The 15,199-nt window shown below is 45.9% G+C and overlaps 4 protein-coding genes across 4 annotated transcripts in view; 2 read left to right on the forward strand and 2 right to left on the reverse strand.

Moving 5' to 3' along the window:
• Nucleotides 1-4,643: 4,643 nt before the first annotated feature.
• LACBIDRAFT_330399 (uncharacterized protein) lies at nucleotides 4,644-7,888 on the forward strand (the record flags this gene model as incomplete). Its single annotated transcript, XM_001884646.1, has 6 exons — nucleotides 4,644-5,805; nucleotides 5,833-6,224; nucleotides 6,305-7,142; nucleotides 7,214-7,259; nucleotides 7,463-7,729; nucleotides 7,816-7,888. The coding sequence occupies 6 exons, from the start codon at nucleotides 4,644-4,646 to the stop codon at nucleotides 7,886-7,888; spliced, it is 2,778 nt and encodes a 925-aa protein (XP_001884681.1).
• A 1,249-nt stretch (nucleotides 7,889-9,137) lies between these two features.
• LACBIDRAFT_304229 (uncharacterized protein) lies at nucleotides 9,138-11,300 on the reverse strand (the record flags this gene model as incomplete). The annotated part of the gene is made up of 2 exons (XM_001884736.1): nucleotides 9,138-10,613; nucleotides 10,671-11,300. The coding sequence occupies 2 exons, from the start codon at nucleotides 11,298-11,300 to the stop codon at nucleotides 9,138-9,140; spliced, it is 2,106 nt and encodes a 701-aa protein (XP_001884771.1).
• A 68-nt stretch (nucleotides 11,301-11,368) lies between these two features.
• On the forward strand, nucleotides 11,369-11,585 carry LACBIDRAFT_304230 (uncharacterized protein; the record flags this gene model as incomplete). Its single annotated transcript, XM_001884647.1, has 2 exons — nucleotides 11,369-11,377; nucleotides 11,430-11,585. 2 exons carry the CDS (start codon nucleotides 11,369-11,371, stop codon nucleotides 11,583-11,585), a joined length of 165 nt encoding a protein of 54 aa, XP_001884682.1.
• A 1,028-nt stretch (nucleotides 11,586-12,613) lies between these two features.
• The window catches only part of LACBIDRAFT_330401 (smc-chromosome segregation ATPase), a gene marked incomplete at both ends in the record, with an annotated part of 5,118 nt that continues 2,532 nt past the window's right edge, over nucleotides 12,614-15,199 (reverse strand). The window contains 5 exons of the mRNA XM_001884737.1: nucleotides 12,614-12,692; nucleotides 12,925-12,967; nucleotides 13,276-14,322; nucleotides 14,376-14,510; nucleotides 14,558-15,114. Of these exons, the coding sequence (XP_001884772.1) occupies nucleotides 12,614-12,692; nucleotides 12,925-12,967; nucleotides 13,276-14,322; nucleotides 14,376-14,510; nucleotides 14,558-15,114 (1,861 nt within the window). The remainder of the gene's footprint in view (nucleotides 12,693-12,924; nucleotides 12,968-13,275; nucleotides 14,323-14,375; nucleotides 14,511-14,557; nucleotides 15,115-15,199) is intronic.

The raw sequence follows: 15,199 nt of genomic DNA on the forward strand, positions 1-15,199 counted from the left end.
ATTCCATGATAGCAATGAAATAGCTATTACAGTCCATCCAATGGGTCATTGGGAGGGTGGTCACATGACAAATTTCCAAAAATGGTAAAAAAACAAAAGTTGTAGCTCTTTACCATAGCTTCCAGAATCAGTTGGAATTATGTCCTAAAGTGCTTCCATTGTGGAGATATAAGGTAAAAGGTTTTCAAAAGCGCTGCGTTTTTTTTTGTTTTTTGCATTTTTCTTCATGAAAAGAACACTAAACAACATGATTTCAACAGATTTAAAAAGCTAAGAGAAGGGGCTACAACTATTGTATCGTGGGAAATTTCTCCCAAAAAGGAAGGTACATGCCCTAAAAGGGTAATTGACACTGACAGACTACAAAAGTAATTTATAGCCTACAAAGTTTACTAATAGACTACAAAAAAGACTACAAAAGTTGGACATAGACCACAAAGGTCAGACAAAGACTACAAAAATTAGTAGTGTCTGCCGCTTTTTGAGACTACAAAAATTAGTAGTGTCTGTTTTTTCAGACTACAATGGTTTGTAGTGTCCGCTTTTTGAGACTACAAAAGTTAGTAGTGTCTGCTTTTTGAGACTACAATGGTTTGTAGTGTCCGCTTTTTTCATTATAAAAGTTAATAGTGTCCACTTTTTGAGACTACAATGGTTTGTAGTGTCCGCTTTTTGAGACTACAAAAGTTAGTAGTGTCTGCTTTTTCAGACTACAATGGTTTGTAGAGTCTGCTTTGTTCATTATAAAAGTTAATAGTGTCCACTTTTTGAGACTACAATGGTTTGTAGTGTCCGCTTTTTTCATTACAAAAGTTAATTGTGTCCACTTTTCTGACATATAGTATGTAGTGTGGTTAGCTATATATATATAGGTCATTGGGGATATGATTGAAGGATTGGGATGAGTTGACATTCTGCCACTTATGAATAGTTGCTTTTGATGTCAGGTCCATGGCTGCTTTTTATACTTGCAATCTGTGATGTCTTTTCATATGAGAAGTCACTATCCTATCTAATCAAAGGGTGTGCTTCACATGAATCCTGGATAGACATTGAAAAACAGACAGGACCAACCACATATTTAACTCACTTTTGGTACCTTTAAATCAATCTACTCAAGGCTGACCCGAGTGGTGAAGGCTTGGAGAATGACAACTGGTCTTGGTATTGAAAGACATGACAAGTTGCATTGGTAGCACAGAGAATTTATCACTCCAAAAAAATCATGTGAAGATTGACTGTGGTCAGACATAGGACAGCAGATACTGATCTGAGTGGAAGGTTAACCAACATCAAAGATAGGATAGTGGCTTAGTGTGGAAAACAGCCATGGACCTGACATCAAAAGCAACTATTCATAAGTGGCAGAATGTCAACTCATCCCAATCCTTCAATCATATCCCCAATGACCTATATATATATAGCTAACCACACTACATACTATATGTCAGAAAAGTGGACACAATTAACTTTTGTAATGAAAAAAGCGGACACTACAAACCATTGTAGTCTCAAAAAGTGGACACTATTAACTTTTATAATGAACAAAGCAGACTCTACACGGCAGACACTACTAATTTTTGTAGTCTTTGTCTGACCTTTGTGGTCTATGTCCAACTTTTGTAGTCTTTTTTGTAGTCTATTAGTAAACTTTGTAGGCTATAAATTACTTTTGTAGTCTGTCAGTGTCAATTACCCTTTTAGGGCATGTACCTTCCTTTTTGGGAGAAATTTCCCACGATACAATAGTTGTAGCCCCTTCTCTTAGCTTTTTAAATCTGTTGAAATCATGTTGTTTAGTGTTCTTTTCATGAAGAAAAATGCAAAAAACAAAAAAAAACGCAGCGCTTTTGAAAACCTTTTACCTTATATCTCCACAATGGAAGCACTTTAGGACATAATTCCAACTGATTCTGGAAGCTATGGTAAAGAGCTACAACTTTTGTTTTTTTACCATTTTTGGAAATTTGTCATGTGACCACCCTCCCAATGACCCATTGGATGGACTGTAATAGCTATTTCATTGCTATCATGGAATATAATGAAAAATCATAATGATATCCCTGGGGGCAGATATGAAATTGGAATGAAATATTGAGATACTCAATGAAAAATCCCAATGAAAGCTGTGGAATATTCAATGAAAGTGCACATCATTAATTATGAAAGAAGCAATGAATACATATAACCTAGCTAATGAAATATTTATTGAAATGCACAATGAAAGCACCCAGAATTGATAATGAAATATTCAATGAAAGCGCACAGCATTAATTATGAAAGAGGCAATGAATACACCTGACCTAGGGAATGAGATATTTATTGAAATTGCACAACATTAATTATAAAAAGTACAATGAAAGCATCCAATATTCCTAATGAAATATTCAATGAAAGCGCACACCATTAAATATGAAAGAGGCAATGAATACACCTGACCTAGGGAATGAGATATTTATTGAAATTGCACAACATTAATTATGAAAAGTACAATGAAAGCATCCAATATTAATTATGAAAGAGGCAATGAATACACCTGACCTAGGGAATGAGATATTTATTGAAATTGCACAACATTAATTATAAAAAGTACAATGAAAGCATCCAATATTCCTAATGAAATATTCAATGAAAGCGCACACCATTAAATATGAAAGAGGCAATGAATACACCTGACCTAGGGAATGAGATATTTATTGAAATTGCACAACATTAATTATGAAAAGTACAATGAAAGCATCCAATATTCCTAATGAAATATTCAATGAAAGCGCACACCATTAGATATGATAGAGGCATTGAATACACCTAACATAGTGAATGAAATATTTATTGAAATCACACAGGATTAATTATGAAAAAAGCAATGAAAGCGCCCAAAATTCCTAATGAAATATTCAATGAAAGTGCACACCATTAATTATGAAAAAGGCAATGAATACACCTAACCCAGTGAATGAAATACCTATTGAAAGCGCACAGGTTTAATTATGAAAAGCACTCTGTGGCCTTGCCTATATCTTATGAAAAGAACATAGGTTTTATGAGAAAGAAAACACAGGACACACCTATGAAAGGCCTTTCATAAAACTTGTGGACTTATACACACAGCTCTACAGGCAATTGCCTTAGTTTTATCATAAAAGTGGTAGCCACCAGTCGGTTCTACTGGAAAAGGATGAAAACGGACGTCCTCAGGTTCGTGCAAACCTGCGACGTTTGTCAGAAGATCAAACCGTCAAACTTCAATCGCTACGGTTACCTGATACCCAATCCCATTCCCGCCAGACCCTACCAGTCCGTAGCCATGGACTTCATAGTGAACCTTCCCTGGTCAGACGGCTACAACGCTATCCATGTAACAGTGGACAGACTCACCAAACATGGCACCTTTAGCCCTACCACAACCGGGTTGAACGCTGAGGATTTCGGTACATTGTTTGTCAAAAAGATAGTCTGTCGATTCGGTTTGCCTGAGAGCATAATCTGCGACCGCGACCCAAGATGGACGTCCGACTTTTGGAACGGCGTGGCAAAGTTTCTGCGGACGAAAATGTCCCTTTCATCGTCCCACCACCCCCAACACGATGGCCAAACGGAAATCGTTAATCGATTCCTAGAAATCATGTTAAGAGCGTTCGTATCGGACAATAAAGAAAGTTGGGCTCACTGGTTACCTCTGCTGGAATGGGCTTACAATGCAAGCGTGCATAGCTCTACAGGCTGTTCGCCTAACTTCTTGATGTTCGGATTCGAACCACGTACCCCGATAGATTTCTTGTTGCCTAAAGATCAAGGTCACGACGTGCGTAGAACGGATTCGGAAAAGTGGCTGGCTCTTTTACAGATGCACAGGGAGAGCGCGAGACGAGCAATAGCTCACGCTCAGCACCACCAAGCACGAGCATTCAATAAGGGCCGCAAACCTCTATCCGAGCTGAAAGAAGGAGACAAAGTTTTAGTCAACCCACACTCATTAGAATGGCAAGAATCAAAAGGGGAGGGAGCAAAACTTACCACTCGATGGATAGGACCCTTCGAAATTATCCAAAAAATCAATCCTAACGTATACCGCCTCAGGATGGGGGACAACTATCCTGGTTCCCCAGTAATCAATATCCAACACCTGAAGAGATACGAAGCGGATAATACATACCTCAATAGGACGACATTACCCGAGTCCTTTATCAGAAAAACGGAATCACAGGAATACGAAGTAGAGAAGATTGTAGGTCACAAGAGAGTCGGCAAGAAGGCCCTTCTGCGGTATCTTATCAGGTGGACTGGCTATGGACCTCAGTTCGACACATGGGCCACTGCCCGTGACCTGAAAAATTCAGCAGAACTGCTATCGGAATACCGGAAGAAACATAACCTCTGACTGACCAAAGGATTATCATTCCATTCTATGCAAACCTTTCATTTCTTCGTGTAATACTAGCGGCCCAGACTCTTCCACAACTTCATCAAAACATTTATAACTCCGATTCTAATTATACTAATATTAAAACGTGCACGTCGCTCACTCCAACCACCCCACTCCTTATTCCAACCCCTGGTTTGAGTTCTTTGGGACTGTCCACGAACTCGAATCAGAGAGAGGCACTATCTTGCAGTGGACTTTCCTGCTAGACACGTGCTTCATGGACAACTCCATCCACCATCTCAATCCTCCAGCGACCGCTTCGGTTAGGCTTGATCCAGACGCGATCTGGGTGGGATTGAACTCAGATACGTCCCTTATCAGAGACTCAACTGTAATCTTCAAAGATCTTCCAGATCCGGGATGGAGCATTGAGGATTTCTCGGACGTCGGACAAATCATCCCAATCGACTTCGCCCGTGACCCCGATTGGTTTAGGGAAGACGAACAGTGGGCCCCGTGGATCCCCACCTCTTTCCTTCTCACAGAGAGGCCATGGTACGACAAAATGGAAACAGCCATCCCAGTTGAGGAACGCATCGGCGGGTGGTGCATGGCCCTTCACTTCAGGGAGGCCTGCAACAATGACCTAGTTCAAGTTCAAGCCGGTGTCCGTGGAATTGTTGAAATGGACCCCCGTTTTCCCGTTAGAGCGAAAGTCCCGAAGTTCTACCCTACCCAACGACTCCAGAAGCTCCATCTCTCAGCGAAACACGCCCAGATCGATGCGGCGCGAGCAAAACGATCTGTCCTACAAGCCATAGCCTTCATGTCTTGGTGGACGGCAGTGATTTCGGATTGGGAGAGTGATCTATTCGAGAGCATGATTGATCTTATTAGCAGCTTCATCACTACAGTCAAGGGGAGGAGAGGGGTTATCTGCAACCTAGAGAAAGATTGGAGCATCATCAACATCCCTCTTTACATACAGAACAAAATTCCTTTTTTCTACCTCTGGGACTTCGAAGCGAGGTCCGACAATCGCTTTAGTCGCTTGAACCCCACTTTGAACATGACTTATTGGTCGGTAAGGAAAGGCACACCCCTGCGGATTCCAACCGACCTTGAAGAGGATGATTTGAATAAGATCGCGCGACACGCAATCAAGCTCGATGAATTCTTTCAAGAGGTCTTTTCATACTCGCAACCTTTCGACCCTCCCCTCTATCAGTCTTACTCCATCTTCGTTATTGATTTCGAAGGGTGGAAACGCAGACCCATCAAATACTCGGACGACATGTTGACTTGTCTCTCCAAACTCTACTACTACACTACACTAGACGAAGGAGAAGGTCGATTTAAGACTCTCCTCTTTTGGAGGTGGCGTAAGCGCAAACCAACAGACGAATACCTTCGCCGTCAATATAAGCCGTCACTACCAGGTGAAGACAACGCGACAACCATTTGAGAACTATGGAGGTTCAGCTACGGGCCAAAGTCAGGAATTCTCTACGACATCGAGACGGGCCTAACTGTCAAGCGAGCCAATTCCGAAGCAAAACCGCCTTCATTACTCCAACGGATCAGCAGTACGACGACCAAAGCAAAATTGCTAGACCGTTTATCCGATGGATCCGACGGACTAGCACCCGATGATATGACGGTCGACGACGATAGTGCGGACACCAAGTCGACTAACGAAGAGTTCCTCTGCATCCGGTTCGAAGAGCTTTCAGATGAATTGTACGATCCTCGGGCAGTGAACAGCCCTGCAGCATGGATCCGCCAAAACGACCAAAAGTTGGAGCGGGCAAGGCGTCAAGCAGCTGACCGTCGCGGTACGGGAGACCATCTCTTCAGCGTACGAGGGCGCTCTCAATCTCCCGCTCGCCTATCAGAACCCTATTACATTGAACACGAAAAGCCTGAAGTAATGTTCAGACGTATGCTACGGGACGAATCGGCGAAAATAACTTACACGGAGAGCATCTGGTCAGCACCTGCATTCGCTTGGAATCCGGACTATCTGGAGATAGTCGTCTTAGGTATTGGGCCAATTGCTGGAATACGCTGGGCACCGTCAAACGTTTGCTTACGACAGCCATCGAACACGGCATCCGCTTCTTTCTGGCCATATCCCTGGACCGCGCCCGGCAATTCAGACCCATCATCGTTGACAACCTCGATCACAGCTCAGCGGCTTCACTCTACGGAACGGGTTTTCACGAGACAACTCTTTCGCCAATGGACAACGGCACTACCTTCTGTACAGCGTACCTAGCAAGAATGAACGACATGCTGCGGCGCCCTCACGCTCGCGCTTTCATTGCGGAAGGAGGGCAGTTAAGCTGGATCGCACGCCGATGGGCAGGCCAAAGACTGGTCGAGGAATTTATGTCGGGCCCATCCATCCAGACGACTGTTCACAATAAAGGCTTTTACGATTCATCAAGCGAGGACGCCTCCTATCTTACCCATGACGTCGTCTCAGAACAAGAAAAAGACCTGCTTCTAGGATACTGCCCAGGCACGAACGGATGTATGGGACGGTGGCTCTTTCCCCCTATGGACATCTTTGAGGACAAGTTCACGCTTTGGACAGGCGAATGGAACACGGCCTTGGACCATTGCTACTGTAGATTAGCGGACTCCATCGCTAGAGGGAAAGGCAAGCTTCGCACAAGAGAGAAGTGGAGGGATTGGATTCGGAACAATGAACGAGGACAACGACGACCAGATTACTTGCCTACTCTTCAAGACTTCGAGGACATCATGGATGGTGTCTCACGCGCAGGCCTTCACCCAACTTGGCACAAAATGCATGTCGAAGATATCACCTTACCCGAACAGCGGATGGAGTGACCAAGGAGCTGGAAAGTGGGGGGCTTTGTAACAGGTTAGTCCTACATAGCATCACTACCCCGCACACATTACTTTCCATCACCTTCGCCCACTTACTGTAAACGCGCACACATCTCACCTATGCTTACTTCATCTTGTATTACGTCATCATGTACGCTGTATTCTACCTCGTGTACAACACGAGGAATATCATCTCTTTTATCATCTATTCGGACTCTACGAGTTTGACTCTGAAAGCCTTATCAAGGGCCACAGTCGTCAAACCTTGAGTAGCTTAGTGAGGAAGAAGGATCTGAACGACGCATCTTCCGTGGGACTGCACCTGGAAGACGGAACGCGAATTACGTTGGACTGTCACGTTCTTCGTCTCCGAGCGCGATCCTCGATCTGCGACCACTACGCGGGTCATCACACCTCTGCTCGCCAGTTCCACAACGGCTTTCCCGCTACCCTAGTGGATCCTACCCCAAGTAGCGGTTCACAGTCGCTTGCGTTTTTTGACCCGTTTGTGGTCTACCATGACTTTATATTTTGTTCTTCTTGTAGTTTTCTACTATTAGTATAGTAAAAAACTGTTTTCTTGAATGTAGATGGAGTCTAGCCTGGTCAAAACGAGACCGGCAGGATGGGCAGCCAAGTTCAACACGTCACGTGACTCGTTGAACGTGTTGCAACAACGTCGCGTCGACTTTGACACGTCCTTCGCACAGCGCGTATGGGTGGATTCCCATTAAAACAATGTGTATGCACTAAAATGAGAGTAATGTGACATACATTTGGGTGATATGTCTTGAAAAAGTGCAGAAAGTGCATTCTATTGCTATCCCTATGTTTTTATTTTTCGGAGAAAAAGCGCGGAAAAAAACATATATAAAATATAACATACAAGTACGGAAATCATACGAAGGGTAAGGAAATCATATCAGCAGAAAGCAGAAGTTATATCAATTGACAGCGGAAGTCATATCAACTGACAGCGGAAGTGATCAACAAATGATGATGGGAAAAGCCAACACCAAACAACAATTATGATGGGCTATCTCGGAAAACCTATCCTAGGGCTACATTATGACCCCGAAAATGGATTTTTCGCCCCATTTCAAAATCCCAAATACAAATTCTGTGAGGGAATGGTAATGTAGAAAATTTTGGCATGGGAAGAGGTCAGATTATTCCACCATGTATGCCAAGTCCACACCTGTGTGGACCCAGGGAAAAAGGGTCTAAAACTACAGCCTGGGCTGTCAACATGGGTTTTAGAACTGCATCTTGAACACACAGACTTCTCCCCCAAGTCGTCGACGCCATCCTGAACCTCGCGCTCACCAATGAAGCAGGTTTTCCCCAATAGGCGATACAGGAAATGATCTGTTCGTGAGACCATAGGTACTCCTCGACAACTTTGATGGGTCAAGCGATCGAGGAGGTCGGCAGTGACAGTGAGGAGAAAGTTGGAATCCAAGAGGTACATGGCCTTCCCATCCTTGTAAAAAAATTCTGGGTTAATCGGTTGGATCAATTCACCAGGGACATCGTGACATGTCGCTTCCATGTTCTGAGCCCAGCACCAGTCGTATTCTTTGGATGGATCATCCTCGACGGTCGCGGGAACAATGCAAAGACTTTGGAAGCTCACTTTCGCCGTGGCGTCAACAAGAAGGTGCATGCAGAGGGTCATCAAATCCCCGTTCCCAGCAAAATGTACCTGATTGATGTGTGCGACAGCGAGGTAGAGTTTTTTCTCACATTCCACAAGGACAGCGATAGGATTGCCAATGTGTATCGAAGGTGAGGAATCACTTTGCTCGGTGTCGATGGGAGACATAGCTTCCGAAGGATTAAAACATGTTAGTTCTTGAACCCGTTTAAGTCGATCGGTTGACGAGCGATTCGTGTGATGCATCATTCTTTGTCATAATGCTTGAGGCTTTGTGGTTTTACGACCGTTAATCTGTATCTCTGAAGAAATAGATCCATGCGGCAACTCCTCAGCAATCGTATCCTCTAAATCACCGTCTAAGGTGTGTGTCCTGTGTGATACACGTTCAGAAGCTTCCTGCTCACAGGTATTGGCATTGCTCGGGTATTGTGCAGAGAGCTCTGAGCAGTCGAAATCGTCCTCCTCCTCATCACGTTGGTTAACGAGGAGAGTCCCGAAGGGAGAAAGCATGGTAAGGTTTCGCTGCACCGCATCATCAAAAACCTGTTCTGCTTCTGGTATTAATTTGATTGCAGCACGCTCCCCAAGTATCCATGCCGTGTGCATGTTGATGCTTTCCACACTGGCAGATCCATGCCAACTGGCTGGATTGATGTGGTCGAACTTTGAGTTAATTTCCATTGTAGTGTCCTTTGTAATCGTTGGGAGTCCCAGACGCCGAGGTGATTGGTCCCATTCAGGGTGTAGCGCCAGTATTGCTGCAACCTCAACTAACCCAGATGCACGGCTTCCAAGTTGCATGATGTCGACATTTGTATCAGTTCCAATCGCCGTTCTAATAAGCCCAAAGAATCCCTCTAGACGATCAGTCCCCAACTGGAATAGGCGTAAACCCCCCTTCGGATCGTCAACTTTACACTTTGCGACACAGAAGTATGTGTTTTTCACCATGATCATGATGTCGACAAAGGATTGGTTTGGCATGAACCTCGTTTTGGCGGATCCGTCAGTATAGAGATAAAATGCAAGGTGAGCGGCTGTGCTTAGATGTGAAAGCTGCTCATCCAGATTTAAGTCGACGCAGATGTAAGGCAGGATTAAATGATAAGCAAATTGACCGTAAAGTCGGAGAGCTTCTCGAGCACGCGCAAAATCTGGGCTGGCAGTCGCTTTGGCAGGAGGCAGGGACCAGATTTCCTTCATAAGATTGTAGCCAAGCACGACATCTTGTCTGTCATTCGGATTTAACAACGACTGCAGACGATCCAAGGAGACATTGTTCGACTGTAGATGAAGGCAAAGGATGGAAGTGGTAATGCAAAATCCTCGAATGACAAATCCTTTGTTGCGCAGTAAAAGATTTCGCTGACATTTGAAGACATGCTTAAAGTCCTTGTCTGCCGTGATGTCATCTTCACCCACAAGGAGATTCATTAGAGCGAGCGGCTTCAGTTGAAGATAAATTGGTGATGAGGGATTGAGTTCCTGACGCATGGTCAGCTCGACCAAGACATCCCCACGCTTTGACTCTCCATCCGATGCGATCGAAACAGTTCGGTATTTCACCCTGTGGACCAGGCTTTGATTAGTCACGGCTTGCATGACTGTGCAGATAAAATGAGCATGTTGTGCTCCTGTTTCCTTCTTACAGAGGCCAGATATCACACACAGACGGATGCTGTACTCGTGAGGATCATCGGAAAGTGTTCCTAATGCACCAAATGTTGCCTGCATGTTACAAAATAAGAAAATCTTCGCCAAGAATCAACAGTTTGATTTACTAACCTCACTTGCAAAATGAACGCGTCCATTATCAATACTGTCACAAAGGACGTCTAATTCCTTGTCCGTTGAAAAGTTGAGTGAAACCTTATGGCTATGTTCACGACACAACCCCAATATCAAATTAGTTTTGTCGTCCCATCGTGGCCTCTTCTCAATTGCAATTTCGTCGAGCATCAACACCTGATGTTTGATTGTTCCTGCAGGCAAGGCATCCAGAACTTCCTCGAGCGGCGCAAAGCATGACTTTATATTTTCCTCAATCTCCGATACAGTGGGGTGCGAGGCCGACACTGAGATGGGCCGGAGCAGTGCGTTCCTCCTTGCGGTTGTGACACTAGGGAGTGACATAGCCAAATGGGCGAAGGATCCCACACGGTTACCACCAATCCGAAGGAGAACAATCGACATCATGATCTCTTCTCTCGTAAAACCCTTCAGTTTGTAGAGCTTCCTCGCCGCTTGTTCGTATTGGGCGATGAGTCCTTTCACACCAAGCTTCTTTCCCCTTCCAGCCTGAACCAGAGCAGCCACACGATCGACTCTTCTGCTCTCAACTGCCAGCACCCACTTTTTGTGGTCGTCTAATGCCTCAATCTTCACCAAGACCTTCCTGGTCTCGTTCAGCTTCATCAGGCGCAATTCAACCAGTTGTTCAGATTTCCGCCGCATCAGCTCTGTCAAGGATCCAATAGGATGATATGCAAGAGGTGTGTTCTCACGTATCCCACTCTCAATGCGACCAATGATCCCTTCGTACAGCAAGTTCGATGTTATCCCTTGGCAAGAGGCGCAAATTTTTTTGCACGCAGTATCCAAGCGCCCCCGACAAATCTTTGCTTGAAGGATGAACATATCGTTGATGGAGTGGTAGTTCCAAGGAACTGGCAGTTGAGAGTGAAGCCCGAATGGATATGAGGTGTGCTCGTTTCTGCCAGGTGGAAAGGAGAGAAGGATTCCGGCGCATGAGGTATGTCTGCTCGTTCTATATTTGACCCTTGTGGTCACTGGACGGCTTCCGCTCATCTCAGCCTCTCTCACATCTTTGCTATCCATGGGAGTGATCATGTCGTGCACCACGACATCTTCCCCAACCGCCGTACGGCTTCCGCTCATCTCAGACACCTCCCTCACATCTCAGACACCTCCCTCACATCTTCGCTATCCACACGCACGGCGACATCTTGTTGAGCTGCTATACGCCTTCTGCTCATCTCAGCCTCCTCCCATGCATCCTCGCTATCGATGAGATTGATCACGTCACACATAGCAACATCTTGCTGAACCTCCGTCCTTGCACTTGGGAACCTGATGGATCTCGTAAGGTGCGTTGACATGATAGATATCTGGCACATACCACTAGTGGGTACCACCTTTATCATAAAAATAAGGTAACTGCCTAGGGCTCCCTGTGTATAAGTCCACAGTCTTTATGATAGGAATCATTCCAGTTATCATGCATTTTCCACAAGTATTAGTTACCTTACCCCACTAATACTGAGCCCCCCGACCATACAAACAGACCATAGTTGATGGTGCCTGCTGATGAGCCCATGGATCAGTTGACCCCATCAAAGGTGGACCGGCCATCAAGACTCTCTTAGGACTGGTACTGTGCATCGGCTGAGAAGTGTACCCCATGAATTGACATAGCTAAAAATGCCTTGGATCCTGGGTCAACCGATCTCTTCATGGATTGGGCTCAACATGTGTCATGGGTCAGCTGAAGAGCTCTAAATCCCATGCATTGTCGATCAGCCCACAGCCGTCTCATTTTTATTTGCCAAGTTTACCTCGGCTTTTCATTGCCGGTCATCATGCAGTTTACTGGGTCGGGTCCATCACCTACCAAGAAGCCGAGCACGGTGACATGGTCAGTCAGCTAGTACCCCATGAATTAAATATGCCTTAGATCCTGGGTCAACCCGTCTCTTCATGGAATTGGCTCATGTGTCATGGGTCTGCTGAAGAGCTTTGAATCCCATGCAGCGTGGATCAGCCCAACCTGGTCCCATCCAGTTGACACTATACGGCCGAGTTTCGTCTTCACTCAGGTTTTATTTGCCAAGTTGCTCAAACATTACCTCGGCTTTTCTTTGCCGGTCATGGTCCAGTATTCGGTCATGCAGTTTACTGGGTCCATGACTTCCCAAGAAGCCGAGCACGGTGACGTTCACAAGGCAGTGAGATATATTATGCACACCCGGTTCAAAATCCCTACCAAGTTTATACCGACCAATGTTTCTTGTAAACATACCCATGTTGGAACGGGTCTGGCTCAAACAACCGCACTTGGCTGCCTGAAATAAACGCCAAGCTGTTACTATGCCGGTCTCCATTGGACAAAGTTGCTCCAAGATCCCCCCGCTTTTCTCTGCCGGTCACAGTTTACTGGGTCGTGAAAGAAGCCGAGGCCTTACTGCTTTCATTATTATGTCCACCACAGGACTTCATATTAAATATGCCCAAAAAAAAATTGAAGATTGTCCAAAAAATATACATGTATGCTACTAACTATTAAGTAGACGGAGTTTGGACAGTTTGGACATCATTGTTTGTAACTTGCTGGCAGTCAGATTTTTGAATCCTCACCAAGTAGAAGACTTACTCTGTGCGGGGGTTTGAAGTGTGGGTTCGAGTTTCTGTAGCCGAGGTGACTTCCTATTACCCCCAATGTAAGGACCGGGCGAACTTGCCCGGGTTGGAGGAATTGGGTTTGGTGCCAACAGAAGGACCGCTGGGCTCTCAGATGCTGGAGGCAGAAAGACAGCCGGGGTTGGAGAGACTTGCGCGTGATCGGTTGAAACTGGGTTTGGCAGAACGACACCCGGGGTCGGGGAGACTTGTACCTGCTGGCTTTTCTGACCACGGTCGGGTGAGACTGAGTGATCGGTATTGATGCCAGTGTGCTTCTTCTCCTTGTTGCTGAGGAACTGGATAATGAGCGATTCCAGACTTGATTGGCGAGCACCGAGCCGCAGGTTGAGCTCCGAAATAGTAGTGACTGATTTGGTGAGGTCGTGGAGCGTTAGCTCGGCAGTTTCGATGCAGCTTGCAAGTTTCTCAAAGCCCCGGGTGAGACTCTCTTGTAACGCAGCTGGCGTAGTCTCCCACTTGTTCTCCAGTGTCTTGACGGCTTCCCTCACCTCGGCTTCCAGTCTCTGGTGATCACTTCGGATGGACTGCAAATCTTCTTGTGTTTCCTTCCAACGCATGTGGGCAGACTCTTCAATATGGTCCATCCGGCGAGTCGCTCCGGTGATTTTTTCTTCCTGAAACCAAACGGAGGTCTCTAGACTTGCAATTTTCTCCGACAGAGGACGGCTAGCCAAATCTTGATCTTGAATACACCGGGTAATCTCTTCGAGCGCCAAAAGACGTTGTGACAGGGTCACGGGTGAGTCAACCACCGGGGGGAGAAGGGCACTTGCGTCAATATCTTGTTTTCGGACCACAAATGCCGAATACTCTCGCATAGTAGGGGTAGACGACTCCATGACGCTGACTTGCGCTTGTTGGTCTCGGAGTTTCTGCAGGAGGTCGGCTTGGCCATGAGCAAGTCTTCTGATCTCCTGCTGCATCGTCTGCATGTCAAAGTTCGGTGGGGGGCTCAAGGACCTAAAGTCAATCTTCTTCTGATAGAGCGCTGTGTCAACTAAGTTTTCAAGTTGAGAATCATGGGAAATGAGAAAACAACTTGAAACTTACGATGAACCTCCTTGGGATCTGGTGGGCTGACCTGCCGAGAACGGGATACCGAACACGAACCTTCTGGCCGGGACGTGCGCTCAACAGGTGGGGGTGTAAAGCTTTGTTGCATATAATTGACAGCCAAGCCCAATTCTATAAACGAAGTCAGCAAAGAATAACGAGTTTCATGAATTTTTTACCCGGCCGCATTGCTAACTCGGGCACGATCCACTCCATCTCACTGGCTGGCGGCCCAATCTCCCGGCCCTTTCCTTTGTCAGTGTTGGTACCGACCTCGGTCTCAGTGCTCTTGAAAATCGCCAATGTGTGTGGTGTGGGTGGCTCAATGATTATGGTGGGAGTCACCCGGCCCACGTCTTTGTCGGCTTTTGGAATGGCACCGACCTCGGTTTCCTCATGTTTGACTTCGGCCATCTCTATGTCGATACCACCCTCGGACTTCCCCTTTCCCATTGTCAGACCAACCTCCATGTCCACGTCAATTGCATGCTCCACATCATGCCTGACTGCGGCCATTTCGACATCCTGCTTGCCCTTCTCTTTGACATCTGGCTTCACCTTCTTCACCTGCGGCTTCTTTGACCTCGCTTTCTTCCTCACGATCTTCACTTGGGCATCTCCCCCGGAGACTGTGGCCGTTTCAAGATCCTGCAACCCCTTTTGGATCTCGTCTTCAACCTCACTGTCGGTGTCCTTTTTCTTGGTTACTGCATATGTGCAGGTCGTCTTACCCGTACTGCAGGTGAAGCAGGATCCTTGTTGTGGGGGGGAACGGATAGCGCATGGAACAATGTCTCAATCTTGGCGTTTGCTGCAGGCCT

The sequence above is a fragment of the Laccaria bicolor genome, genomic scaffold, assembly GCF_000143565.1.
Source record: "Laccaria bicolor S238N-H82 LACBIscaffold_27 genomic scaffold, whole genome shotgun sequence".
Lineage (NCBI taxonomy): Eukaryota > Fungi > Basidiomycota > Agaricomycetes > Agaricales > Hydnangiaceae > Laccaria > Laccaria bicolor.